Source organism: Trichoderma harzianum (assembly GCF_003025095.1).
Source record: "Trichoderma harzianum CBS 226.95 unplaced genomic scaffold M431scaffold_2, whole genome shotgun sequence".
Classification (NCBI taxonomy): Eukaryota; Fungi; Ascomycota; class Sordariomycetes; order Hypocreales; family Hypocreaceae; genus Trichoderma; species Trichoderma harzianum.
The window spans coordinates 2,633,631-2,661,204 of NW_020209250.1; the positions used below are offsets into that span (position 1 = coordinate 2,633,631).

The 27,574-nt window shown below is 51.0% G+C and overlaps 6 protein-coding genes across 6 annotated transcripts; 2 read left to right on the forward strand and 4 right to left on the reverse strand.

Annotated features, from left to right (window-relative positions):
• Positions 1 to 295: 295 nt before the first annotated feature.
• On the reverse strand, positions 296 to 12,875 carry M431DRAFT_2021 (hypothetical protein; the record flags this gene model as incomplete). Its single annotated transcript, XM_024913342.1, has 8 exons — positions 296 to 390; positions 463 to 807; positions 873 to 4,649; positions 4,716 to 4,895; positions 4,949 to 5,008; positions 5,068 to 8,353; positions 8,412 to 12,713; positions 12,828 to 12,875. 8 exons carry the CDS (start codon positions 12,873 to 12,875, stop codon positions 296 to 298), a joined length of 12,093 nt encoding a protein of 4,030 aa, XP_024779092.1.
• Positions 12,876 to 16,482: 3,607 nt separating this feature from the next.
• M431DRAFT_74256 (hypothetical protein) lies at positions 16,483 to 19,310 on the forward strand (the record flags this gene model as incomplete). The annotated part of the gene is made up of 4 exons (XM_024922211.1): positions 16,483 to 16,575; positions 16,647 to 16,953; positions 17,018 to 19,179; positions 19,248 to 19,310. 4 exons carry the CDS (start codon positions 16,483 to 16,485, stop codon positions 19,308 to 19,310), a joined length of 2,625 nt encoding a protein of 874 aa, XP_024779093.1.
• Positions 19,311 to 19,791: 481 nt separating this feature from the next.
• M431DRAFT_504356 (hypothetical protein) lies at positions 19,792 to 21,162 on the reverse strand. The gene is made up of 3 exons (XM_024918462.1): positions 21,058 to 21,162; positions 20,768 to 20,842; positions 19,792 to 20,691 (listed from the first exon to the last, which is right to left on the reverse strand). Exons 2-3 carry the CDS (start codon positions 20,829 to 20,831, stop codon positions 20,135 to 20,137), a joined length of 621 nt encoding a protein of 206 aa, XP_024779094.1. The 5' UTR covers positions 20,832 to 20,842; positions 21,058 to 21,162; the 3' UTR covers positions 19,792 to 20,134.
• Positions 21,163 to 21,428: 266 nt separating this feature from the next.
• Positions 21,429 to 22,808, reverse strand: M431DRAFT_504357 (hypothetical protein). The gene has a single exon (XM_024918463.1). The coding sequence runs from the start codon at positions 22,585 to 22,587 to the stop codon at positions 21,862 to 21,864; it is 726 nt and encodes a 241-aa protein (XP_024779095.1). The 5' UTR covers positions 22,588 to 22,808; the 3' UTR covers positions 21,429 to 21,861.
• A 2,606-nt stretch (positions 22,809 to 25,414) lies between these two features.
• On the forward strand, positions 25,415 to 26,500 carry M431DRAFT_75616 (hypothetical protein; the record flags this gene model as incomplete). The annotated part of the gene is made up of 3 exons (XM_024922362.1): positions 25,415 to 25,451; positions 25,539 to 25,763; positions 25,839 to 26,500. The coding sequence occupies 3 exons, from the start codon at positions 25,415 to 25,417 to the stop codon at positions 26,498 to 26,500; spliced, it is 924 nt and encodes a 307-aa protein (XP_024779096.1).
• Positions 26,501 to 26,833: 333 nt separating this feature from the next.
• M431DRAFT_42690 (hypothetical protein) lies at positions 26,834 to 27,493 on the reverse strand (the record flags this gene model as incomplete). Its single annotated transcript, XM_024915070.1, has 1 exon — positions 26,834 to 27,493. A coding segment is annotated over one exon (660 nt), but the record flags the coding sequence as incomplete, so codon positions are not given.
• Between the last annotated feature and the right edge of the window lie 81 nt (positions 27,494 to 27,574).

A 27,574-nucleotide genomic window follows, 5' to 3' on the forward strand; every position in this document is an offset into this window, starting at 1 on the left:
CAAACATAAACCTTGCTTTCCATGCCATCCAGCCCATTTCGAAATATCTCGTCAATGCCAGAGAGATCTGCACTTCTCCTAGCAAGGTGAGAATTCCGAGTAAGGAGCCTTGTTCCTCCCCTCCCCCCCTTTTTTTGTCTTTTTTGTTATTTCAAATCTCCACCATGAGTTCTGGAAGAGCTATGCATTACAAATAGTCATAAAGTGCCAAGGATATTTCTCTCGGCCACCCAAGTGTCAGTGCCATATATGTCGGTTACCATTCTGTAAAATCACACCGTCCCCAGTATCACCATTAGGCGAAGCCGAAATAATCGCTGCCTTGTGTGATTGCCTTGATGATTTGTGAGCGAAGTATGTCGTAGCTGTCATACTCAGGGAGATCGAGCTCTGTCGGGGTATGTTAGTACAGAAATCTTCAAATTTGAGGGGCGGGTAACAGGAGGGGAATTATAAACATACGGTTAAAGCAGGTGTGGGTTGATGGAAGGCGATCCTTGTTTCCATAATCGCGGTGGATGTTGAAGCGATTGACTCCGTTCATGCCTTCGAGTTCCTTGAATCCATTGAGAGGAACTTTGCTGGTACCGGTGACAAACTGCAACAACTTGGCTAGTTCCTCTTTGTCGAATGATCTGACTGCTCTCCAGAACCATTGGATCTGTGGAGAGGAAGGGCTGTAGTTGTGGTACTCAGTATTGGCTTTCCAGTCGTCAATGTCAATGTCGGGAAGGCCAGAGATCAAAAGCTCCAGTTCTTGCTCGTTGAAGATTGAGATTAGCTCTGCAGGAATGATGTCATGGAAACCTAATTAGAAAGAAATTAGACATTGCTTTCAACAGTTCAGTCATGGTTACAAAATGATAACTTACCACTCAAGAAGTTCTCCATTTGATCCTTTACCGAGGATAGGAGTTTATGCTCGACCACAACACGCACATACTCGTGCTTGTTTTCTTCAGTTACTGCAATCTCTCTGCCGTTAGGGACAAGGTCAACAATCTTGGTGACACCGAACTCATCATCTTCAACAGAAAAGGTCTCCGTAATGATGTCGGTGATGTCGTTTTCCAGCATCCAGCAAAGAGATTTGTAATAGTCTGGGTCAAATGATTCCATATCCTTGACAGAGACGGATTTTCCAAGGATGCGCTTGTAAACAGCACGGCTGAAGAAACAGTCAAGGAGGCGACCTTCATATAAGGCTTTGCCGATGATGCGGCCGATAAAGCTGAAGAACCTCAAGTGCTCATCATTGATGCCGCTCAGTTTGTTCGGATGGAAGGTTGTGCGATCAGACGAGACCGGGATAAATAGAGCATAGTTGGGATCGAACATTTGCCGGGCGAGAACCTGGAACCACTCGCGTGTTACACCGCCAGCATCTACACCCTCTTCGCCATTGAACCTTATATTGAGCTTGCCATATTTCATCTCATCGCCTGACTTGAAGCAAAGCCATTTGAATGAGTCATGGAATACGTGCTCTCGGCGAACAGAAATCTGCAACGGCGGGTATGATGGTCGGCTCTGGTTCTGGCCGCTCCGCGAGTGAACACTTCTGTTGAAATAATTGCGCTTGTTGTCAAACTCCAAAACCTTGGGGTTCTTAACAAGTAGAGCAAAAGTGCCAGACATGAGCTTTGGATTGTGTCGCACGAGCTCATTCAGGATACGGCGGTGATCTTCTGTAAAGGTAAAGAAGAGGTTCGCCGTACGAGATTCTGGCTGTGGGCTAGACAGCAGCATGTCCTTCACAATCTGGCTGTGTGAGAGATCGTCATTTGTCGTCGTGTTTTTGCAGACCACCATCAGAGATTCGATCAGTGGAAGTAGGATTGTCGCGACATTGAGCATGTTTTCCCGTTGTCGAATGGCACTAAGACAAGCACTCAGCTTCTCCCACATAGTAGAGAACGTTGAATTGTGGTAGAGCGAGGTGACAAGATCTTGCTTCTCGGTCTCGCTGGGCCCACCCTCCTCAACGTCGTCCGTCTTCTTCTTGCCATCGAATAGATGGTCCAGTGCGGTGAGAACTCTGAGGAGTTTGTTCTGCTCTGAAGCTCCAGGTGAGAACTTGGCGAGGGCAACTCCTTGAATTTCAGTACCAGACGTAGCCGCGTCAATATGAGGAAGCAGATCGTCTAGATCAGACACAATGTTGCTACTCAACAAGCGAGCTTGGCTGACCAACTCTTGGCCAAAGACCGTCTTCGCTCCAGGTATCGCTGACAAGTTTTTGATGGTAGAGATGGTGTTCTGGAACGTCTTCGAACTACATTCCCTAGCAACAAATACTCTAACCACGAGGGTGAGGTTTTGAGGTGGAATGACCGGGGGCTGCAGCTGACGGGCACGTTTCTGTGACGTGTTCTTCGATTGCTCTTTTGAGTCCTCCGCCCCGGCCTTCTGTTGCTCGGAAGATCCCGCGGGCGCGGAGGCTGCCTCACCATCTGCTGTCTGGCCGTTGCTAGTTTGTTGCTCTGCCTCATTCGCATCCGTGATAACGGCCGTGGATTCCGCTTCGTTTGTCTTTGGAGCCGATGCATCTTCATCTTGTGTCTCCTTGCGTCGACGTTCCAAGTTTTGAAGAGGAAGAGTAACTCGGTTCAGCAGGTCTGCGAGGTGTGTCATGACAAGCGAGCTTTCCGTTACAAGCTCGCGGTCCAACAGGGTCAAAAGGGAGTTGATCGCGTATTTATGAGCCTTCGAGTCCTTACCCTTTCCTCTACGGCTGAGGCTTCTCTTGAGAGAAGACCCCACAGACTCGTGTTCGGTCAAGAACAGCCAAGGGATGTGAGGGTTTTTGGTACATAGATCAACAAGGAGATCTAGACATTGCTGTACAATCAACAACGGAGATGTCTCAGAATTTGTTTGGCCAGAAGTTGTCAGGCTGCCAATAGTAGTCAAGGTCCTCTTGAGGCCTTGTGGAGCCTTTTGATCGGCATCTTTGTCCTTGTCTCTCTGCTTTCTAGCTTTAAGCGAGAGCTGGCCAAAACTTCGCTCAACGGCATTCATATCTGTGCTGCCATCCTGCAGAATTTGCAGGATAGTGCTGATGACCTCCAGGCGAGTTTGTCGGTTCTCGCATACGTCTGCGAATACGCTGAAGAGGTAGTTTCGGATAGAGCCCTGTTGTGCAATAAACATCAGACGCACCAAGGTGGCTACGCCAGCTTTATCGAGCATCTGCACGACAGCCCTGCGTTGAGACTTATTCTCTCCTTGTTCATCTGGAGAGCGTCGTCCTTGTAAGGCGGCTCTAGATGCGCTAAGGGAAGTTCTACCTGGGAGAACGATTGGTCGCATACCTCGTTGCTGATGAACCACTGGTGGACGATTTTGAGTCAATGCTCGTACCTGAGCAGCCATTTCTGGAGGAAGCTGGCCCATGATATCTTCACCCTGGTCGATAAGTGCTTGCTCACGAAGCTCCGGCGGGAACGTGAGGAGGATGCTGGCTGGGTCCATCTCCGTGGGAATTGCATCTTGGCCATCAGCAGCAGCCTGGCGGCGGCTGTCTTCACGATTACGACGGCGCTGCTCTTGCCTTTCTTGTTGCGCAATTTCCAACCGTAGCTCCTCTGGCAGGGCATCAAGAAATTCCTGAAACACTTCGGTCGTTTCTCCTGATGCAGCCTCCTCGCGGGCTTGAGATCGCCTCTCACTGACGGTTTGGGCGATGACTTCTTCTCGGAATTCTTCGGGAAGAGCAGCCAGGTAATCTGGATCGATACCCAGCTCAGTAACATCAACCTCCTCGCCTCTGATGATGGTTGTTACTCTTGGCAGATTGGCTCTCGCTGTGGTGTTTGCGGCATCATTCGCTGCAGTGTCGCCAGACTCGGTCGATTCAACTCCTTCCATGGCTCCACTACCTTGGTTGCGATTCGCTTCGCTAGTCTGTGATTCAGCATTTTGGGTGGCAGCAGAAGCGGCGGCTTCGGCGGCTTCGGCAGCGAGTCTGGCAGCAGCCTCGCGTTCTTCAGCCTCTTTTCTTTCCCTTTCTGCTCTCTCCTCAGCTTCTTTAGCTTCCCTGGCCACGCGCTCTTCTTCTTCTCGCTTCTTTCGGGCTTCTTCTTGACGCTTGAGATTCTCCTCCTCCTCTGCCTTCAGTTTCCTCTCCAGCTCCATCGCTGCAGGGGTAAGCTGCGCAATGATAGCGTTGCCGAGTCGTGCAGCTTCCACAGCGGGGTTACCACCAAAAATCATCCTGGCCTCCTCCTGGTAGCGATCCAAGGTGGATTCAGGGGTGAACGCAACCGCTTGATGAGGCTCCTGAGCCGCAGCATCTCGGCGCTGATCATTTCTTAGGCCACGAATAGGCCCAAGATCCGCGCCACGAACACTGTGATGAGGACCGGTAATATGCACGTGGAATGCATGTTGGCTATGGTTGCCATTGCGCCCCATGATCGGCAAAAATTCCATAAGCTCTCCTAAGAAGCCCATGGGGCCATCGATCATATTTCTACCTGGCCCCAAGAAGCCCTCTGGGAAGCGAAGGCCAATGGAATTTGATTGACCGGGCCGTGGCTGATTCTCTTGAGCCTGGTCGTTGCGACGAAGTAGCGGGTTGATGCCGTCATCTGCGTTAGACTGCTGTCCGTTATTGCGGTGGCTACGAGAGAAGTAGCTGCGGAAATCTTTTACGGAGAATTACGTCAGTATATAAACCAGTAATGGGGTATTTGAAAACTCTTTTAACTTACCACTAAGCTCACGATTCGACCCGGCCATGAATCGGGGAGGGAAGGGGTTGCGGTCGCCCATTCGTGCAAAGACAGGTCGTCTATTATTGTCAAGCAAGAAGAGTTGGCGATGTCTATCATCAACTTCTGGTGTGAATCCATCCCACCCAAGAGCTGGCATTGGCGGTAGAGTCTCGTTAACTAGTTGCCAAGTTAGATAACATCATGGTGCAGTCGTGGAATGGTCTACTTACGCGGATAGTCGTCATCATAGATATATTCTTCATCTTCAATATCCTCTTCCTCGTCATCATCTGTTGGTAAAGGCGTTAGCGGAACCACAATGATTTATGTGCAGAAAATCATTACTCACCTCCTTCCTCGTGACCATCATCCATATAATGCTCGTCTAGTGCCTCCATTATTTCGGGCTCGTAGTCTTGGTCACCACCCATAATCGCTCTGGCCATGTTATCCAGGAGATCTCCAGGACCCAAACCGTGTAGATGAGCCTCGTGTTCGTCTTGGCCTTCGGCCTCATAGTCAATATCATCGACCTCTGGATCTTCATCTTCTTCAGCACTGGTCTCGCTCTCCCATCCGGATTCTCCGTCATCATCGATAGGGTTTCCATCCTCATCCACAATTTCAACTCGGTCTTCAACATCTTCCATATCAGCAGAGTCGACTTCGTCATCGTCATCGTCTTCACTGCCATCTTCATCATCGTCGTCGTCGTCATCATCATCGTCCATGATGACTTCAACCACTCCAGGCTCGCCGTGGAGCCCCTCGATTTCTCCCATTTCACCAAGCTCTTCGTCTTCGTCGCTGATGTTGTCTTCATCATCCGACATACCTTCATCGCCGTAGTCCATCTCATCATCATCGTACTCATCCCCATACATATCCTCGTCATCGTCATCTGGCTCCTCGGATTCGGATTCATCATCCTCACCACGAGGTTCAAGCATGCCGAGAGCAGAATTTCGGTATAGGTCGGGAGTTTCCTCCCGGCCCTCGTCTAGATCTGACAGGGATGATGTAGATGCGAAATCCTCGTCACTTTGGTCAGCCTGTGAGTCAGATACCAAGATGTTTGAATGGCTAAGTTCTTTCGCAGTATCGGTTAAAACCCGAAGGACACGCAGAATATACTTAATCGCCCGCTTGACTCCCGGGAAATTCAAGTTGATCTCGGCAATGGACGATGTAAGCTTATCCAGGTAACCCTTCTCGTACATGAGCCGCCGAAGCTGTGCTTGGGATCTTGTCTGGATAGTATCAACATTGCGAGATCCAGAGTTTTGTTCCTTGTCTTTCTCTCCGATCATGTGGTTCATCAGTTCTGCTAGGCACTGCATCCTTGCATAGCGAACCTCTAGTGGCTCATCGGTAAGTGGTGCCTTCTCGTACGCTTTCAATATGGTGTCGAGAACAAATTTGCGAACGAAGAGCAGATCTGGCTCATCATCATATGCGTATTTCTCTTGTTTGCGTTCGAACACTTTCTCGTTGGTTTTTGAAACCAAAGCAACCAAAACCTTTTGAGTCTGCGACGAAGTTGCGGCCTTCTTCTTCGATGCTATGTTATCTGACGTGCCGCTGAGGTTGCTCTGGCACAGCAGGTCGTAGATTAGGTAGTTGAGAATGCTTGACCGCGGTTTCACAGGGGTGTTGGTAGTCAGAGGGGGGGCACTGCGTTTGAAGTTGATGAACTCCACCTTGGTTCTAGTATAGCTCTGCAAGAGCTCGGCCAAGCAGCTGAGCAAAAAGCACCTATACACGAATATAGGATGTTCTTCTGATTTGAACGTAGGCTTTTGTGGCTTCTTGTCCTTTCCATCGACAGCTCCGCCATCGACAGAAGAGACATCCTGGACCTCAGTAGGGGCCGTCGATTCGCTCTCTGCCTTCACATCTTTACTAACTGTTGGTATTTCCTTGTCTTCGACTTCTCGATAGTTGACCAACTCGCAAAGAAGGAAATGGATGACTCCGTCCGGATTTTCGACCACGGGGCGTTTGCTATCATGGTGTGACTTATGTGCGTCTGGCATTTCCTTGTCTCCTGACTCAGTCGACTGCTTAACATCATCTTTCTGAGTCTCTTCTGTATCCGCTGGAGCCACATTCGCGTTCCCCTCATCCTGTTCCTTCCAAACCAAGGCTTGGGGTCGGGCGCCTTCTGTGGTGGGCGCATTCCAGCGTGAGAACCGAAGCAGTTCGTTGGTTACTTCAACAAAGAGATCAGGCGCACGCAGAGCAACTGGGGCCATCGCCCTGAGGTAGGTGGACACATCTAAATGGCCGCGCTGGGTACGTTGAAGATTGGGAAGGTCTGACTTGATTTCCGCTCTCATTATTTGCTTGATAACGTCCTCATCTTCCACAATGTGGCGGAGGATGGTGATGAGGTGAGCCGTCAGTCTAGTCTGCCTCAGACGTTCGGATCCCGCACCTGACATTTGCTTGGCCATGAGGAAGAGTCTTTGCAGGTTTTTCTTCTCGCCAACTTGCTTCGCCAACGAACGCCTACGAGTCAGAATGATGAGAACTCGTAGAATGGCAGTTGCCAACATCTCCTCCTTCCCTATGCGTGGGAGCAAATCCAAAAGGGACTCCAAGACATTGGATCGTTGCTGGTCGTCGAGCAAAGGCGTCCTAAGTTGGATGATAGGCTCTGAAACGGTCTCATCTAAAGACTTGGGCGCCTTCCATTGAGCTGCAACAGGTTTCTCGTCATGGCTCAACAACGTCTCTAGCACTAGAAGTATAAAGGGAATCCAAGGCGGTAGCTCTTCAGTCGGCGTCGATGGCGGAACTTTGAGGAACGCTACATAGTCGTCGATCTTATCACGCAGTGTCTCAATATTTCGGCTGAAGAACATCTCATCTTGTAGCAATAGTGCAAGTAGATGGGCATATGCAGCGATACACTTGCCGTTGCGTTTTTTCTCGTCTTCTTCTAACCCGAGAGATGCCAGGGCAGATGTAAGAGTAAAGCCCACTTCTTCGTGCGCATCAGCATTTTGATGTCGCAGAACGACAGTGGTGATAAGCTCAGACACCTCAATAGCCGTATCCGGATGGGCGCGAATGACATCAAGGCATTGATCAATCAGATTTTCGCGTAGCTTTGCCCGGTGATTGTCAAGATCATCTTTGAGCGAGTTGAAATCGGTCGCGGTATATTGAGTAGCTGCTGGGTTTGATTCTCCACTGGAGGGAGCCGGCTCTGCAGCTTTTGGCGCTGCATCAGCACCACTTTCGGTCGCTAACTCATTGTTCTCGGGAAGGCGAGAAATCAGGTCATCCAATGTTTCAGCAGATGTATCGGGGGATGTATCCAACGACATTGCCTCTGGATCCGGAGCACGAGAACCACTGGCATCTCGGCTGGTCGTCGTTGGCGTAGCCCCCTCGGCCAAGGACGCGGCGTCCGGTTCATCCTCAGGGGGCACAGGGTTTCGAGCACCTGCTATCTCAGATTCGTGTGCAGTACAGTATGCTGGGGCGGTAACAACGTTGCCAAGTGTACGATACACGGCTTCCTGTGCTAGACTATCATCGTAGTCGTCAGCAAGCTGGCGGACAAGGACTCTAACGGCCCGCCAGTTGAATCGCACGTCTGTATAGTTGAGAAGCATAAAAGGAACCTAAAACAATTAGCTTCGATGGACTTTTTAACATGGAAAAGACGTAGAAATCGCTTACCTTATCCTTCGGCATGAGCAACAGTTCATTCTCGCCTAGCGACACCATCTTCAAAATGTCCACAAGTCGTTTGACAGTCTGGTCTGGGACTCGCTCCACAAACTCTGAATCCCAAAGGTCCATTACAACAGGCAGTATGAGTGCCCTGAATTCGACGGTAATTTGACTGTGGATATTTGGAACGACTTGAGACCGATCTGTTTGTCGCTGGAGGTTGAAGAAACTATGCGTGTCGGCAATGTACTTTCCGTTAACCAGAATGAAGTACAAGTCCAATATCTTCTTCAAACCAAAAGCGGCAACCTTGACCTTTGAAGATTCATCGGCAGTAGCTGCGCTAGAACTCTTCACCGTCTTTGCAAAGACACGAAGCATAGAATTGAGTACCTCAATACCACGGCGCTCCTTGAATGCGAGGAGAACAGGCATGATAATTTGCACATTGGAGCGGTCATTTTGACGAGCCGAGGGGTGGTCAATCAGCATTTCGTGGATGGTATGTAGCATGATGATCCAATAGTGGAAATCTTTTGACGTTGGCTCTGGGGTTGCCACAGATGGCCCAAGGTGATCGAGGACCGTATCGGCAAGTGCTCTGGCAATCTCCAAGTGACGCGGTCGATGGTACGGGTCGCCGTGATTCGATTCACGTCTGGGCAGTAGCGCCTTGCCTATGGTCTGGAAGAGCGGGAATGATGTGGGGATCATGGGATGTAGCAAGATTCTCAGCGTTTCGTAGTTTTGGAACCTGGGGCTAGCTTGTTCCTGCTCTGTTGGACGAGCCGCCGAGGAGTTATCAGCTCCTTCATTAGGTCTCCAACCATCCGTGCCGTTAAGAACGTCGGGCAACGAGGTGTCGTCAGCTTCAGCGTCTGCGACGGCGCCTCTGTTGCCGCCTTCTGCAGGTGGCGACTGACGTCTTAAAGACCAATGCTGGGGGACAGCCGTAAGCTCGCCTGCTTCCTCTGCTAGGACTCCACGTAACAATGGCCCGATTGAGGTTACCAACTTTTGATAATAATCGTACACGTTGATGGGGTAAAACTGGAGTGAGTTGGATCTCGAGGATGCGAAACAATCAGATATTATTTTGATAAAAGTCTGAGCGTTGAGTAGGGCCTTGACAATATTTGTACCAGTTGCAATTATCTCAACTGCCTCGGTGCTAGTGTACTCAATGCCTAGGTCAGGTGCCAAAAAGGGCGCGAAATAAGGAGGAACTGCCTCTGTCTTGGTTGATAATGGCTCCAGCACGTCGATGGCACGCTGAGCCCGGTAGAGCAGAGACGTTAATCCCTGGGCAGCACCGTGCTCAACCAGTTGAGAAACAACCTGATTGAGGACCCGAGATGCCATGGAATCGCCGTATCCAGCCGTAAGGCTAGGGGATTGACACATGTCGAGAAGAAACTCGATACCGCCCCTCTCGACAAAGCTATTCTTCAAGACGTTATTGGACAAGTAGGTCGTCAGGAAAGTAGATAGAGCATAAATATAGGGCGTATACGAGTCGTACGGAGATTCCCGTTCGGTTTCGGTACGCTTGTCGACTTCCAAGCCTTGTGACACGGCCATATCGGACATGTCGACGTCAGATTCCTGCTGCGATTTAGGAGCACTGGCCGCAGCAGTTGATTCGGCTGCGGTTTGAAGGTTGCCAATGGGGAGCAGTTTAACCCCCCAGCCTGCGAGTCGAGCCTTCTCAATGCCAAGCATGCGTACTCGGGCGACCATGTCAATTACTGCGTTAGCTATCGCTTTCCTTAGGGGAGGGTGATGGCGCGCAAGCTCGTCAAAGCTGGCACCAACATTGCTGGCGAGCTCAGAATCCGTCTCCATACATTTCACATGTGCAGGGCTTTCAAAGACTTCCAAGAAGCTCTCAATCGCCCGAGAGGCGACCACTAGATGCATGCCCGCATTGTTGAGAGAGATGGAGTTTAGAACTTGGGGGACGACATTGATAGCATCAGAAGATGCCAAGATGCCTGTTGCAACTGGCCGGCCAAACGCCTGCCGAGCGACTTCGTCCTCAGGAGGGTGAGGCCGTTTATCGAGATCGGTGATGGATGTTATCGCAGACACCTCCACGGTATTAGGGTCCCCGCCGTCTGATGCCCGCCGTGCAAGCCGTGCGGTATGTATTTCGGGGATCGGCTGACCAGTAATGGCTTCAAGGTACGTCTTGATCATACCTGATTCGGAAATAGCAGCGAAGCTTGTTGGGTCATTGTTGATAAAATCGCTGAGAATGGTAACCGAGTTTGTCCAGACAACTGAGCCGAAGCTCTTTTTGTCATTTATGATGTCCCTCAGATTGGCCAGCAAGTCAGACTTCTCGGCAAGATTTCGCAGGAGTCGGTCTGTATTGCCACTGTAGCTATACGAATTTGACATGATGTGATGCACAAACTTCAAGATCCACTTGAGTGTCTGTTGCTGGTAATAAGGGATCTCATAATCCACAGCACTGGACTGTTGGTCAGGTTTGATGCCCTTTGATGCTTGAAGTAACACGCGAGCTTCACCAATGGTATCGACAATTAGCTTGGCAACAGCATCCAATCCATCCGCATTGAAAAATGCGGTAAATGCGTTCGGATAGGTCCATATCAAGCCATCCAGGAAGGCAAGAACCATTGAATGGTGGCGCTGCGCGATGATGGATCGAATATTTAGAATTTCGACAAGAATGTCCATTAATCCAGCAGAAACCATTTCACTACCCACGCGAGTAGCCATGGATAAGTGCAAGGTAAGTGAGAATAAATTATTCCGCCATTCGTCCATCTCATTCATCTTATCGCTATCGTCTCCAGCATTCGCTTCAGTCATTCCAGCGACGGCCTTTCTGATAACGTAAAGAAGGATACCGTGGTTGACATTCGCATTCAAGGCCGACAAGACATCTTGGCATCGAGCGTGGAAGCTCGATACCGCTTCGAGGAGCGCAAGGGCAATGGTCTGCAGCCTCATAGGGACGTCTATTGCGCCATCCGCGGATGGATGAATCAACTCAGCAAGCTGATATACGAGCTGGAATCGGCGGGTTTCGTCAATATCTTGACGAAGAACTTTCTCAACAAAGTTTGATTCGGAATGTATATACGCCAAGTTAGTTATCGCCAGCAGCCGAGTTGCCAGAATTTGCTGCCGCGACTCTTGGGAGCCGATGAGAGCTTTGGCTACTCTCAAGCGATGGAAGGCCTCATACTTGGCCGCCTGGGGCATATCATCAGGGCACCTGGTAATGAGCTCATAGATGGAGTGAGAGGCAACGACGGATTGGGGCAACTCGAACGTCTTTTGGCCAGACGAAGAATGGTCATCCACAAACCCCGAAGTTCGAGTTCCCAGAGGAGAGGGGTCCTCGGCAGCAGTAGCATTTCGAACCTTTGGGGTGTGTTGAGGGTTCATCGTTGAGCTTCGACGGAGGGGAGTGGGGGTCGAGGGTAGATTCGAGCGCCCCGCCTCCGTTGGAACGTCATGCTGCACCGATGTGGTTTCCTGGGGGTAGTAGAAGACCTTAACATCACCCCAAGAGCTCCACCGGTTATCATCAGCAGTGGTGATGGCGACAAGATCATTGGCGTGCATGGTAGCTACATTTCTGCTGCCACCTCCTGCAACCACCTTATCCTTTCCCTTAGATGCGGTAGAAGGCGCGCTAGTCGGCGACGGGTCGGAAAGGTTAAAAATGGGCGTTTTGACGAACGGCAATGCAACCTGTTGGACGCGCTCAAGGTCTATGTTGTAATGATTGGCAAGCAGTGCGGCACTGATGTGTCGGGAAGCGCTTCCTATCCGCTTGACCGATGCCTGGTATCTCTGTGCCAACTCGGATCCCACCTCGAGTGTAGCAATGAGAACGGTAGGGGGAGTGCAGTTGAGGAGGTCGTTGAGGTGAGCACTGCTGGCGTAGATGCTGCGATTTCCGCAGTGCTCTAGCAGCATGCGAGTAAACTTCAAGACAGCCTCGATCAGCTCTCTGTCACCATCGGAGGGAAAGCCGAGCTGGGTGAGGTCGTCCATCTCCCACTGCTTCTCGCCCTCGAATGCCGAATCCTTTGCATGATTGAGCAGCACATCGCAGCCAAAATCACGCCGCTGGGGGCCTTCATTCAATTTATAGGTTTTGCAGAAATACTCGAGCACGCCATCGAATCGGTTTAACAATGGAATCCAGTGGTAAAGGTCTCCGCGCCCGAATGGCCACCTTGTCGGGAAATCAGCAAGCTGCTGTGGAAGGAGTGGCAACGGGGCTGTTGATGCAGAATCGACGTAAAGCTTTAGCCATGGAGACTATCAAAGGCAAATAGAGTTAGCATAATGGGTTTCCGTGACAGGAGGCATGTGGGAGCGTGGGAGAGTACGGCTGAATTTCAGCCCCGCCCGCCCTGACATGATGCGACGTACCAGAGTCTCTCGATGCTTAGGCTGCATCGCCTTTGTGATCTTGCCCATGGTGAAAACAAGAGCGGCAAAGCCGCAGAAACAAATATCAACTCCCCCTCCACTTCGATCCGGCTATCCGCTGGCGCGACAGCGCGACTTGTGCAGTCGTGATATGTTCCAGTAGTATTTGCTGCAGAGGCCGCGTATACGGCTGGTGCTTTGGGAACAGTGGTGGCTGGGCTGAAGCCGAACCGCGGGGGGCCGTTCAAGTATCGAGATGTATATGGATTGCTTCGCGGCAAGCCTACCAGGGTTAGTTGCACAACCAGGGCTCGCTAGTGTCGACGTCTGTTGCAGTCGAGGCCGATGCGTAGATTAATCAGACGAAAGACCGAGCTCGAGCACCCAGAAGTCTAACAATATCAAGGCGTAGCGTGGTGGAGGAGGACTGGATATGAAAGGAGCTGCTGCGTGAGCTTGCTTGAAAGCGAGTTGTAGGGCGAGTGCAGTCGTCCTCGAACAGCGGCTTCAAGGGTCCAGGCGGGCAGCGGGGAAGGGGTATCGCAGGAAATAAAGAAACACGGGAGCACAGATCAGGAGTTCGGATACGATCTGCAGATGTTTCTGTCGTGAAGATACGGGCAGAAAGGTGGAGAGAAAGAGGTTGTTGGGAGAGAGAAAAAAAACGATGCTGGTTGACAAACGTCAGGTTGAGCAGCGGAAGTAAGTGGGCCTTTGCGTAATAGGCGTGGTGGTGCAGCTCCTCCCACTGTCCCGCACTTGATGCGAGTGAATGAGTGTGAATTGCCTACATCGGCATTAGGCGTCAGTGAGGGGCGGGCTGAGCAGAGAGAGGGACGGATGCCGTAATATACAGGCACAGTAGCTGTAGCCTGTAGAAAATACTAATAGCGCCCTCGACGCTATAAAGTTCCGCTGTGCACTCTCTTTAGGCGGCATGGAGCGCTACGACTAAGGCGGTAGCAGGGAGGGCTTGACAAAGAACGGCAGATGCACAGGCTTAGGACAAAGAACGAATCTGATGCTCTAGCTGTGTATGGTTAGCATCGCCATGGGCTAGTATTCTATGGGCAATGAGTGGACTGGTCCTTGCACCGTGTGCCGGTGGTACCAGCCAGGCGGCGCCGACATGGATTTTCCTACCCGAAAGCAGAACAAACAAAGAACGTTGAATGGAAAATCTAATCTATCCCATGCGTGTATGTAAGTCCGTAGTCGGTAATTGAGAGACACGGATCAGGCTGGTCCAAGGCAAGGGTGCTGCAGGTCTCGCGATGTTCCTACAAGGTCAGTCAATATATGTACGTTATCACAGAGAGCTGGGATATCAGACTGTTAGCTACAGGGTTCATTTGCTCATTGGGCAAAACGAGGGAGCGTACCGAGTATCTGATATGTTTAAATTTGAAGTCAGCATTTTGAAAACAAAGCTGTCTTGGTATAGCCGAAATCAACCCACCAAAATACATCTACTTAAGATACCACCCGCAGCCAAAGACTTTAATGACGCCGATGCTGCTCGTAATTTCTGATGCTTTGGACACACATTGATGAGGTTGGTTCTATATTTGGGCTTGGCGGTATCATGATTATGTTTAAATAGTGATGTGAAACTTAATTCGACTAACCGCACGTTTAGATTCCACACTTGCTCGTGTAGCTAGATTGGTGGGCGTTTGGGGGGCATGAGTCTATCAGGTATTTCGACGACAAATTCCCACTCAAATCGTAGCCATGCTCGTACCTGAATTAGCTTGCCTGGCAGAGGTAGCTTGCACGCAGTTTGCGTATGGATCTACATTTGTTTATAACTACACGTGAGTCTGACAGTTCCTTATCTTCGTAGCATTATGCATGAGAAAGGTAAAGACGACGCCACAATTGACGTTGCAAGGTACCATTTATCAATCTCGATTGATCAGCAAAGGTCTACAATTTCGTATATGCGGAATATCAATGAAACAGCCCGGACCCCAGCTGGTACCCTGTCATCGCAGCTAGTCAGCTTGGTTCGAATCTGGGGTATCCAAACCCGAGCCAGAACTACTTCCAAGTGTCAGCGGTCTTGATTAAGATCGTGATGGTCGCATGATGCATCGTGTACTGTGCGCATGACGGTGAACCACCTGCCGGGTGATGCTCGCTTTAAAAAGAAAAAAAGGCCACGATCACTCCTTCAAGCCGATAGTCTAATGTTATTGAACCAGCTATTTTTGAAGCTCATTCATGCGTTTTATTTCTGCACTCTCCATCTGCTTTCAGCACTGGGCAAAAGATTAAGCAAGGGACCCATGGCTATCAAAAGGTGGGTATCATGACTCTACCCTGGAACTTCATCGACTTCACTTGGGATTTCCAACCTCTATCCATGATAATCCAAGCCTGAAGGAGGTTTCCTTCTTGAAAGAGCTGCACAAATACGAAATTGGAGCTGCTACGTGATTGTACCGGTGCTACCCCGAGAGGAGGCAACCTGGATGTGAAAAGCCGCCTGCCTCGGAGCTCTGAAACAGACCGTCAAAACGGCGGGCTAGTGTCAAAGGCACCATCGTGAGAGAATTTAGGCATTGTTCCAGATTGGGGTTGAATGCCAGATGCAAGACAAGTCGGCAAGGTATCCATCTAGGTAGCAATACATGCCGCTTATTGACTTGGGTACTACACCAAGTTGCAAATGTTCCAAGAGCGCCGAGTCCACCTTTTCGCTCGTGTATCGCGGGGCTGGCTGGAGGTGGGAGGATTTGAGTTTCATCCATGGCTTCTGTCTTTGACACGCCACTTTGCAAATCCGGCCATGTACTTGGTGTATATACCAATCCGTAGACAGTTGCAAGACGGTGCTCTTTGTGATCGAGTGAATTGTTGTTTCCCCCTCCCCAACCCGCCGACGCTGCCCCAAGCAAACGGCATGCGAAAAGAGGAGACGGAAAAAGGGGTCGTTAGGCCACCCACCAAACCCACCCACCCATATCAATCCAGCGTTGCCGAATAGCTGCCGCTTGGTGATCTCTGCCCGCGGAGAGGAGAGCAGCACGCGACCCTGGACACCGCTAGAAAGAGGCCAGAGATGCTGTTATCTCGCCTCCGTGGGTGTCAGTTGTGAGGATGAAGAGCTAGCCCCTTTGGCTGGCTGTCGAAGTTGTGTGGCTTTTTTTTCTTTTTAAAGATCGAACGGGAGACGTTAGGCTCTGAAGACCCGCCAAAGCCACCTACGCACCCCCCACTGCCCACTGACGAGCACTGAGCTTAGCGGCCAGCCAGGGGAAACGTGCCATTTGGCGGCTTGAAAGACGCCCGACTCCATCCCATCCATGCTGGCTGCATGCTCCCTGAGACAAAATCTCCAAGCTCTCAACCTTGAACCTGTACATACCAGCTGGGACGAGCCGGCAACAGCACTCTGTACACAACACTAGCATTCGTCATTTCTTGTGAGACTTGTCCTTTGTTGACGAGTTCTTTTCCCTTTTCTGCTCATTGCTACAATTGTCATCTATACTGCATTGGTTCCACACCGTCAAACGATATTCTTCCCGGCTCTGGCAAGCAACCGCACCTCGGACTCTATAGAGCCTCTGGAAGGCCCGTCGCTGAACTCTGCCTCTTGACACGCCGTATAAACACCCTCTAGGCCAAGCATATCAACAAGGGAGCCATGCCGCAGCCAGACGACGCAGCTTCCCAGCACTCGAGCGAGGGGTCGCTGAAGGAGAGACGCCCGTCCCTTACCGACTCCGATGCTGATACGGTATGTTTAGCGTCATCCCACAACCACAACAACACATGACATGGCAAGTCAAGAACTAATAAATAGTGTAGGCTGCTGAGCAGGATGCTTTCGAAGACGCCGTGGACGCCGCCTCCGTACGATCCCTGACCAAGAGATCTGTATCTAGCTCGAAACCTCAACCTCCCCCGCCGGAGGCGGATGCTACCAAATCCGATGCTGATAGCGACAGTGAGGAAGAGGAAGAAGAAGAGGAGGCCAATTCAGTCAAGAGCGAGGAAAAGCCAGAACCGCCCTCACGTGGCTCATCGCCAGTGTCACATCGCATCTCCAACATCTCCAACACATCAAATCTCGATGTTGTCAATTTGGACGATGATGCTGCCCCACAACACCAGGGTACACCTCTCTCACCGTCTTCACAACTTTTTTTTTGCTTACATGTTGCTAATTGCCTCGGCAGACCCCGCGAGCCCCTCTGACAAGGACCAGTTGAGCAGAACAACCTCTCTAAACAATACTACTGCCGCTGCACAACCTTCGTCGCCGGACAAGAGCTTGCCGCCCATTCCCACCGCCTCGACCGCTACTCCAGCAGCAGCACCACCCGCTGCGGCTCCCACGCCCGCCCCTGCACCGGTAGGCAGGAGACTGACCAGCCCGTTCTCTTGGCTGTCTAGGAACTCTAGTAAAGACAAAGACGTCAATTCGACTTTAACCACCCAGCCATCTGCCCGCAGAAACACTGCTAGCTCCGTCGGTACTGTGGGTAGCAACCCTGAAATGATGTTGAGCAAGCTTGAGGAAGAAAGAGAGGGCGATGGCAAGGCATCCAACCGGAATAGCCTCAAAGATCGATTCAAGGTGCTTCGGATGCAGCAGGAATCTGGTGCTCCTCTTACCATAAACACCGAGGACATCCCGGACGAAACCGCCGAGGGTGAAGCGCTGCCGGCAGCTGACTTGCCTCCCAAATCCCCCTTGCCCCCTCCAAATGCAAGCTTGGCGCCTGGAACGGCAGTCGGCATCAGCGTTGGCCCCTCAGAGACGGCGACGTCACAAGTTGATTGGGACCTTTGGCAATCAGTCGTTTATGAAGGTCCCGCTGCTGTTGCACGGTCGAGTGCCGAGGAGTTGAACAAAGCTATTGCCACTGGTATTCCCAGTGCCATTCGCGGCGTCATTTGGCAAGTGCTGGCACAGAGCAAGAGTGAGGACTTGGAGGGAGTTTACAGGGACCTCCTAGCTAGGGGAACGGAGAAAGAAAACAGGAATCGGCACAGCAGCAGCACAGCAGCAAGCAGCTTTAGCAATGCCAATCTCAGTGTTCAGAGCGGTGACGGAGTAGCGTCATCTGCGTCATCTGTTAACTCTGAACAGTCGGGTGGCTCAGGTGTCAAGGGTGACAAGAAAGAGGATAAGAATGCCGAGGCCATCGCCAAGGCCCAGGCTGCGGCTGTGGCAGAGAGGATGCGCAAAGAGAAAGAAGACATTGCCTCCATTCAGAGGCTGGAGAAGGTCATCCGTCGTGACCTCGGTGCCCGCACCAGTTATTCTAAATATGCAGCAGCCGCGGGACTTCAGGAGGGTCTCTTCGGCGTTTGCAAGGCGTATGCTCTCTTTGACGAAGGTGTTGGCTATGCTCAGGGCATGAACTTCTTAATTATGCCCCTGCTGTTCAACATGCCGGAGCAGGAGGCATTCTGCCTACTTGTCCGCCTGATGAACCATTACGGCCTGCGGGACCTCTTTATCCATGATATGCCTGGACTTCATCGACACTTGTATCAGTTTGAGCGGCTGCTGGAAGACCTTGAGCCTGCCTTGTATTGTCACCTTCACCGGAGGGGCATCTCTCCCCATCTATACGCGACACCGTGGTTCCTCACGCTGTTCGCCTACCGTTTCCCCCTCCAACTTGTCCTGAGAATTTACGACTTGATTCTTTCAGAAGGCCTTTCTGCTATTATTCGATTTGGTATCGTTCTGATGCAGAAAAATACCGCAACCCTGCTGGAGATTTCTGACATGCAGCAACTCACAACATATCTAAAAGATAAGCTATTTGATGTCTACATCGACAAGGACCCTAGCCAAGGAAGTCTCTTGGAGAATGGCTTCTTTGGCAGCTCCAGCTCAAGCATTGACAAGGAGATTTACAGAGCAGATCAGCTGGTGAGGGATGCCTGCGAAATCAAGCTCTCCGCGGAGCTTCTTGAAGGATACACTGCAGAGTGGGAAGAAAAGACAAAGGCCGAAAAGGAGCGGGAAACCGAAGTCAAGGAACTCCGAACAAACAATCAGAGCCTCACAATCAAAGTTCGAAAGCTGGAGGAGAGAGTTGAGGTTGCTGATCGCGAGCAAGCTGACCTTGCTACGGAACTCGTCCACACAAAGGTTGAGAATGACGAACTGAAGGATGAGGTTGAGGCCCTCAGGAACCAAGTTCAAGAGCTCAAGAAGGTGATTGAGAACCAACCATTGGAGATTGAGGAAACTTGGAAGCTTGAGCGCGATGACTTGATGAAGCGTAATGAAAAGGTTCATTTGGAGAACGAGAAAGTTGAAAAGGAGTTGGCTGAGCTGGAAGAGGAGTTGGTCCAGACAAAGCTGCGATATGCCGAGGTAAGTTTAGACCGGCACCCTTGGATCCAAAAAGACAACGAAGAAAAATAACTAACTGTATCTGTCAGATTGCTGGTCAACACGAGACCCTGAGCCGGAAGTGGACTGAGTTGAAGCGCCAGTTTGTCTAGGGCTCCCGTTCTCCTTAAAAATTGCAATGCTATCACCACATTCCACTATTCTTACACTCCCTACTTCCTCCCTCCCTCTTCTTGTTCTCGCATCATGACCACATCATGATTCTGTGAGAATCCAATTCGCCATCATGACTACCATATTCCCCCTTCCTTTTGATATCACCCCATTTTTCGCTGTTAAAAAAAGTTTGTTTTTGTAAGGAGTTTTCTTTCTTCTTCTTTTAGTGGTTCGATCAGTAGCACATATGCCCAGCCATGTTTTAACTGGCTGGTGATGAGATGAAGGACTTTGGGGGAAATAGCATTCACGCGCTAGCAGGATTATGACATGCATGTTTTTATTTCCTCTTTTTAGGACAGACTTTTGCAGTGATACGGAGGGAAAATATGGATGTTTTATCAACAATGAGAATAGATGGACTCCACCGGTGCAGCTGCTAAATACTACTAGTAAAATTACTTATTAAGACTCTGTGATTCCTTTTTGCTTCTGTGTAGGCGGTATTGCTATACTACATAGGTATTCGAAGGAGCTACTAAGGGCACATAGATATAACCAAGACATACAAAAAATACTACCAGTACCAGTACGAGTGTGGGTCAAGGTGGAAAGACGGTGTGTTGAATTGTTTTGTTTCTTGTATCATTATCATACTTGAATGAAACAACGTGAAAAAAGTAACATGATTGCAGAAAAGCTTTTCATTTCCCTATGGACCCGTTCCGATGCTTTGTGTGTTAAAAGCTCTTCATGCCCTGAAAATGCCCAAGATAGCAAAAAAATCCTTGAACACCATCCAACTCACGCCATTGCGAGTTTATTTGTGCAGCTTCTTCTGGTAGAAAGCCAGCTCCTCACCCTCCAGAACGTAACCGTCACAGCGGCCGGACTGGCCGGGACGGCTGGTGACAACAGCGTACAGACGACCGGCCTCGAACTGCTTCTCAACAGCGGACTCGACCTTGCCGTTGGCGGCGTAGCGAGCAGCCTGCTTCTTCTCGACGGACTTGCTCTTCTTGACCTCCTCGACCTCCTTGCCCTCCTTGGCGGCCTGGGCCTTCTGGCGTCTACGGCCGATGGGCTGGCCGTAGTGGGACTCGTACCACTGTCGGAAGGGAGCAGCGTCGATCTGGACGATGGCGCTACGGGTCAGGGTGTTGGTTCGGACCAGCTCGTTGTTGGAAGGGTGGTAGGCGACGGCAATGACACGGGTCTTGCGGGTGCAGCCCTCGGAGGCCCAGGCGAAGTTGCCGGAGTCGAGACGCAGGGCACGGTACTTGTGGTTACCACCACGAGTGCGGACGGTGTGGATTCGCTTGGCGCCGATCTTGGTGTTGGCACCCTGGCGGCCAGCCTCGAAAGCGCGCTTCTTCCCTGTTGACGGAGGTCAGAACGTATGTTCCTAAGATCATACGGGCTTTCGGAATTATTCATATATCATGGTACGCACGGTAGTAGGCGCGCTTGGCACCGGAGGCGGAGCGCTTGTGGCGAGAGTCACGAGAGATACCCATGATTGCGAGTTCTATACTCAGAGAGAAAGAGAAGAGGTATTAGCAACTCTGTATGAAATTTCTCTTAAGAGATAAGGATTTGGAAGGAAAAGGCGGTTGACCGGAGCCCCTCCAGCAGCAGCAAAGAGTAAACCTTTTGTTCGTTGTTCGCAGTCGGAGAAGAATGTCGATACGAATTGAGTTTTCTTTTAAACGCTGCTGAAGGATCTCGGCCGCAAAGACTTACCTGATGATAATGGTGCTCACCAGGGCAATCGACTTGTCGGATGTGGGAGGAATGAAACTTTTGTCGAGCTTGAAAGAGTGGAGGACTGAATTGGGTCGAAAATTGTGGTTGTGGGCTACGCTAGCCCGCGGTACGTACCTCGCCTCAGGGCTTCTTCGGGTGTGCTTTTTTCCGCACGAAATTTTTTTTGGTGTGTGGTGCGATGCACGTGACTGCGCGTTCCTCGCTAAATGGGTACGAAAGTTTTAGTACATAACGGTCGCGACTGAGGGCACTTGACGCGGAAAGTGGTAAGTTACTTAATCGTTGTGATGGCAGTCACGCTTGAGACTTCTTTATGAGAATTTTATTTTACTTTGACAATTTTCTCTACATATAACGACTTGCGAGATTTCAATACGATTCAGCGAAAGCCATGATCTGACCAGATTTCCTACATTGACAAATTTCCTGTTCCTCTTGTCCTAATAGCCAGTGTGCCGCCTCATACGTTTTTTTCGTTGCATCCTGTGAGATTCTTCTCTCCTGACCTGATTCATCATATCGAAAAGTCCAAAAGCCCTATCGAAAACCAATGACACTGCCTTCTCCTTCTCGGACGACTTTGTGACAAATACGCTCTGGTATCGCCCTTGTTGATGCCCTCTTTCTTCAAGATCCGTGCTTCTGAATATCCAATACAAAGTCTCTCATAAACCCGTTCAGATCGGCGAGCTCGAGTTGCGGCAGATCGTCCGAGTCGTCTTCGAGTGATGACGTGATGGGCGGGATGTTCCAGGATCCGGTGTTCACGGCCTTCTTCTCCTACAAGATGGTTCCGTCTGCTTTGTAGGCGTGTTCCTGCTCTCCCTCCGAGATTTTGAAAGCAGCGGCGTTGATTCGAGGAAGGGGGAGGTATCGGCCATATCTAGTACGTCTGTCGCCTTCTTCTTTCAGCTCAGCTAGCGATGGCCATTCCACACGACCGTTGACTTCAGCTATGTCTTGTTTGTTGAAGCAATTTTGGGCAGCGAACACTGGAGAAAGCCTGTCCCCCATGTCTCGTCCGTTGAACAGAGTGACCTGCGGCTTGGATACCAGTGCCAAGCCTGACGCCTTCGCCATCTCTTTTTGTCGAGTTTTTGCTTCTAGGATGCTGACCTCGTGGGCAAGCTTCTGTTGTCTGGCTTCAGCAAGAGAGATCTTGAACTTGGTCAACTCCGCCGGGGTCTTTGGAATAAAAGGTGACTGGTCGGCCTTCATGAACTGAAGGTTAAGCATCATCTTCTGAAATGCCCTGCGCTCTTTGGTTTCCGAGCTTAGCCATCTCTTGGATTGCGACCATGATGCTACCTCAGCTGGGGCTTGGTTCTGACTAGGTCTGTCAGAGGCTGGAACCCTTTTCGAGTATTTAGCTGCCGGCTTGGTGGAGGGCTGCATCGTGAAAAGCGAGGCATCTTTTTTCCAGTTCATCATTATCAATCTCTTGTCAGTGTCTAATGATATGGGGTGGTTGGGCAGAATGCTGCTTACCTGGCTGGGTTGGCTCATTTATTGCGTTGTGATGATGTTCAGAGCTGAACAGCACGTGGCGGTCGTGTTGCAGCGGCCTTTGTTGAGCTCGTTCATTTTCCTCCCCAGCTTGCGGGCCGTCAACAGCTGATGGCAAGGTGCAGTCCCAGCCAAAAGTTGGCAGCTGGCTTTCGACCCCAAAAGTCTTGTCACTAGGTATTTCGGCGAGGTGTCGGCCATCCAAGGCAACTGTCGGTTCGTCGGCGCTCTGCTCTTTGGGTCAGTTGTTGAAGTCTCAAACCGAATAACAGGCTATGAATTGGAAATTTCCAAGCCGGAAATCACGTACCAATGAATGAGTCTGCACTTGATCACTGCACGCTGGTACGTTTACCGCCTGTGTCAGCAATCTTGGATGATTAGGTCTATGCCCTGAGTATCCATGAGTTATGAGATTCATCTCCTCTTGAAGAGGATTTGGGTTCTGGTCCTGAGCTTGGAACCTAGGATTTGGCATAACGAAGGATGGTAGTGACCAATAGGTGACTTGGTAAGCAGGAGTATATATATCCGGCAACGGCTGACCCGTTGAGACATCAGTGATCTGGCAGGGTATCATGTGAAGCAATGGAATGCAAGGTCCTGGCGGCGGTGGCGGTGATGGCAACACAGGTAACACCGGAGGATGCGGATAAATGGAATAGCTACCAGATGGTAGCGGAGGGGCAACTGGGTATATGAAGAACGGGCATTGGCCCGGTGGCCTCAGTTCCAGTGCTGGCACAACCTCCGTGGAAATGAGCTGCGGACCCTGCGATTCGATAAGTTACTGATTCTCACTTTGCATGGCTGTGGGAGCGAACATTGACTGGGACAGCGCCTTCATTTGTGTCTGATGCAATCTTTCCACCGGATATGCGATACGTTTGAGGAACATTAGCCTCAAGAAGCTCTGGGGCTAGTTCGTTGCTGATGTTTGGGCCCGAGCTCGTGATGATACTGTTGCTAGCTGCAGAGCTGCCTTCTTTCTTTGTTTGATCACTTTTCAGGCCAGAAGAAGCCTTCTCCGAGGCTTCAACATTAGGCTGAGACAAAGTGATGGTATGGCCAACGGATCGATCAGAGGTTGAAGTCGTGGGACCGGATGTCTGAGATCACACGTTATTAGCAACCGCATGAACCTGTGGAACCTTGCACCCGGTCTGCGTGATAAATGAGGCGAAACAATGAGCAAAAAGGGAGCCATGAGCCCCCTGTCCTATTTCACTCGACATTACCTGGCCTCGAGATGACAGAGCATCCCCCCTTTCATATCTCGCAGTTCGTGCAGTTGAGCGAGTCTTTCTGGTACGGCGTGTAGCAAAGCTCGGTTGAGGAGAAGCAAGTGGAATGAAGGGTATCGCGGATGGGTTCATCGCGCCATTAGGGTCTCGTGTCATCTCCATGGCGTTATTGGTCCGCCGTGTAGACCAAGGAGCAAAAGAAGACGATTACACGCAAGGAACTCGGTGATGTTGAAGTCTTGATAGGGAAACCCAAGAAGAGAAAAAAAAACAGTGGAGGAACGAAGCGAGACGCGACTGGGTTTCCTGTCCCGAATCGCGTATCCGAAATATTGTTTTGATACAGCTGTATAAAAGCCAAATGCCGTTAGAATTGGAACTGGGGAATACAGCTGGCAGCTGGCAGCTGCCCTGAGATTGTCAGACGCCTGTAGGTCTGTTGTCAAACGGGTCCAATAGCTCACAGTCTTTATTATGCTGCATAGTACATGAGGTGGGTATTATTTCCTGTAATGTGTGACATCGATTTTACCTATCGTGAATAGTTCGTTGGTGTTGTTGCTTGTAGGAGAAGTGCCAAGACACGATATGAGAATACTCCAGTGTTACAAAAGAAGCAAGCAGACACAAAGGGCAAACATTGAAGTGAGAGATATAGGCGGACTGCTTTACTGTTAACTTTGATTCACTTGGCATCTTTCCAAACACAAGGCGATAACAATGACAGCTAATCTTTGGCAGACTAAGATCCGTTGGGTGGTTGATTCGGAAGCCATCACCAGATGGTGTCGTTTCGAACATTTGCAACCAAATCTGCATTCACTATAGACAGACGGATGTTTTGGTCAATCGCCGATAATCGGTGTGATTTACGGGAGATTGTGCTGTGAACTATGTGTGGATGCCTTTTCCCCCATGGCACTTATTAGGCCAGTTTTGGTGGTTGTTCATTCACTCGACTTGTTACCTGAAACAAGGGCAATCGTGGTGTAACAACAATTGAACAAGGTAAAGACAAACCATGGACCATTCGAATGCGAGAGATGAGGACAATAAGTTAATGGTATCATTCAGTTGTTTCACAGCCCCATTTATGTGTTTTCTTATTGGCGCAAAGAAGACAATGGAGTGCGATGGCGGCTGGTAGTGGATGAAGAGGTGAGGCATGATTTGAGAAACTTGATGCTTTTCAGTCCTGTACTGGCTGTTCAAGAGATGATTCCGGCTCCAGCTTACGGTTCAATCCAACATGTGATAGCCGGAGCCTAAAAAATACCCTGGCGATCTCCCTAGCAACTCTCAAATACCTAGCAAGCAGTATTGGAGCCCAGTGATGCTAATTCAATGCTACCTCTCTGACGCTGTGATTTCGCTGCTCGGCTCAAGTAACTGGTGCCGTAGCCCGCTACCGAGTCTCCCGTACCGCGTACCTCGAAGGCCGCCTCCAGACCCCACCCGCCATTCAAGTCCCGAGGAACTAACACCAAGCCGTAATTTTTTGTTGTAGCTGGTCTTTTCCCCAACGACTTGTCGTGTCTGTTCCCTTGCAACCTCGCATCGTCACCAGAGCTCTGCACGTCAAAATGGCTTCTCTAACGACTCTCAAGCTGACGAATCGCTGTAAGTCATCTATGCCATTGTCGTATTACAATCCATTGGTTTATTCCGCATGGCAAAAGCCTTACTAATTCATCTTCACCTGCATAGCTCCCAAGCAGCCCATCAAGAAGCTTCCCCCAACCATCGACCTCCCTGCCAACGCTACGGTTGAAGATGTCAAGAAGTTGATTGCGAAGCAAGCTGGCTTCAGCGACCACAACCGCATTGGCCTGTTTTACACGTCGACCAGGAAGACGCTCAAGGACCGCAGGGCTGTGATTGCAGAAGACAAGGATGTTGCCGAGGCTGGCGAAGTGCTGGTCAAGGATCTCGGTATGGATGACGACGATGCCTCTGCTTTTTGCTTTCTATAAGACCATTATGACTGACTTACATCCCACCATTTAGGCGTCCAAATCGCATGGAGAACCGTCTTCGTCGTCGAGTACCTGGGCCCCATCCTCATCCACGGCGCCGCCGTCGCCGCCCGGCCGTACCTGCTGAAGGACCCGTCCATGTCGCCAACCCAGTGGCTCAGCTTCGGCATGATCGTCGCCCATTTCGCCAAGCGCGAGCTCGAGACGCTCTTCGTCCACAAGTTTTCCGCAAACACGATGCCCGCCCGCAACATCTTCAAGAACAGCTTCTTCTACTGGGCCATCTCCGGCGCTCTCTGCGCCTGGTCCATCTACTACAGCCCCTGGTCGCTGGCCGCCCGCGCCAACGACCCCATCGTCGATGCTGTCGGCACCGCGCTCTACCTGTTTGGCGAGATTAGCAACGCCCTGGTGCACCTGTACCTGTCTACTCTGCGGTCAACTGGCGGCACCGAGCGCAAGATCCCGCACGGCTACGGCTTCTCGCTCGTCACCTGCCCCAACTACATGTACGAGGTTCTGGCGTGGGTGGGCATCATCACTGCTAGCCGTGACTGGTCTGTTGCGCTTTTCATCACCATTGGTGCCATCCAGATGTTCATCTGGGCCAAGGGCAAGGAGAGGGCATACCGCAAGGAGTTTGGCGACAAGTACAAGAAGAAGCGCTTCGTCATGCTTCCGGGACTGTTGTAAGAGGGTTTGCGCTATAGGTACATCCATGTGATCGAGCGAAAGGAGCTTGTAGTGATGCTTACTGCCGAGTATGCCGATAGAAATAGAGCCGGGTCGATAGACTGGCTTGAAGGGTATAACGAAGTAACCCGATTTCTTGCCATATGCAAACAAATTAGTCGGATAGCAATGGTTATAATATACTATTTACCTATATATGGCGTATATGTGCATCTATCTAACCATGTGGCGACATGGCTACATACCTAGTAACTGACATCTGTTCATGTACCTATCTGTGTTGATTCCATCTCTTTATCGTCGCCATACATGGAGATGGCCGAGGCATCACCCTGTCGAAATAGACGCCGTCTCGGACCCCTTTGCTCGCCCCGTGCCGGTACTCGAGTCGAGGTCCATCAAGCTTCGACTGGCATCCGACATGGCATCCACATCCATTCTCCTCTCAGCACCGTTCTCAGCACCATTGCCGGCGTTACCATTACCGCCATCACTGCCCTCGCCCTCTTCAACGTCCATGTCCGACTCACTGCCGCACTCGCTGCAGCTGCAGCTACACTGACTGCCCGCATCATCCGAGTCCTCGCCCCCGTTGGCCAGCCTCACCGTCTCCTCCAGCACGAGGAACCCGCGCTCCAGCACCTCGGCCCAGTTCTGGACGTTGCCCAGCTCTTTCACCTTCCGCGCCGCCTTGTCCGCCTCGGCTTTCAGCTTCGCTGTCTCCTTGCGCAGGCCGTCGGTGGCGCGCAGGACGTCGCGCTCCTGCTTCTCCAGCGCCGCGGCGTTCGAGTGCAGGATGCCCGCGCGGGACTGCAGCTCCGAGTCGAGCATGTTGCCGATGGAGGCGACCACGGCGGCGCGGGCCTCGGAGACGTGCCGCTGGGTTTCAGCCGAGGGCAGCGTGGGCTGTATAGCGGGATGGAGGGCGGGAGAGGCCATGGCCGTGGCGGCGGCGGAGGTTGTCACTACGGACGGAGCGGAGGGAGGCGAGGCGGCTTGGGTTTGGGAGAACCAGCGAGGGGAGGATGATGATGATGGGCCGGCGATGGCGTTGGAGTTGGGGGGCCTTCGAGG

Excerpts from the sequence above, each read along its gene's own strand:
- M431DRAFT_504356 (XM_024918462.1), bottom strand. The coding sequence starts at position 20,831 with ATGGGTATCTCTCGTGACTCTCGCCACAAGCGCTCCGCCTCCGGTGCC. Across the intron at positions 20,692-20,767 it reads TGCCAAGCGCGCCTACTACC|GGAAGAAGCGCGCTTTCGAG; the intron begins GTGCGTACCATG and ends CTCCGTCAACAG.
- M431DRAFT_504357 (XM_024918463.1), bottom strand. The coding sequence starts at position 22,587 with ATGAGCCAACCCAGCCAGGTAAGCAGCATTCTGCCCAACCACCCCATA.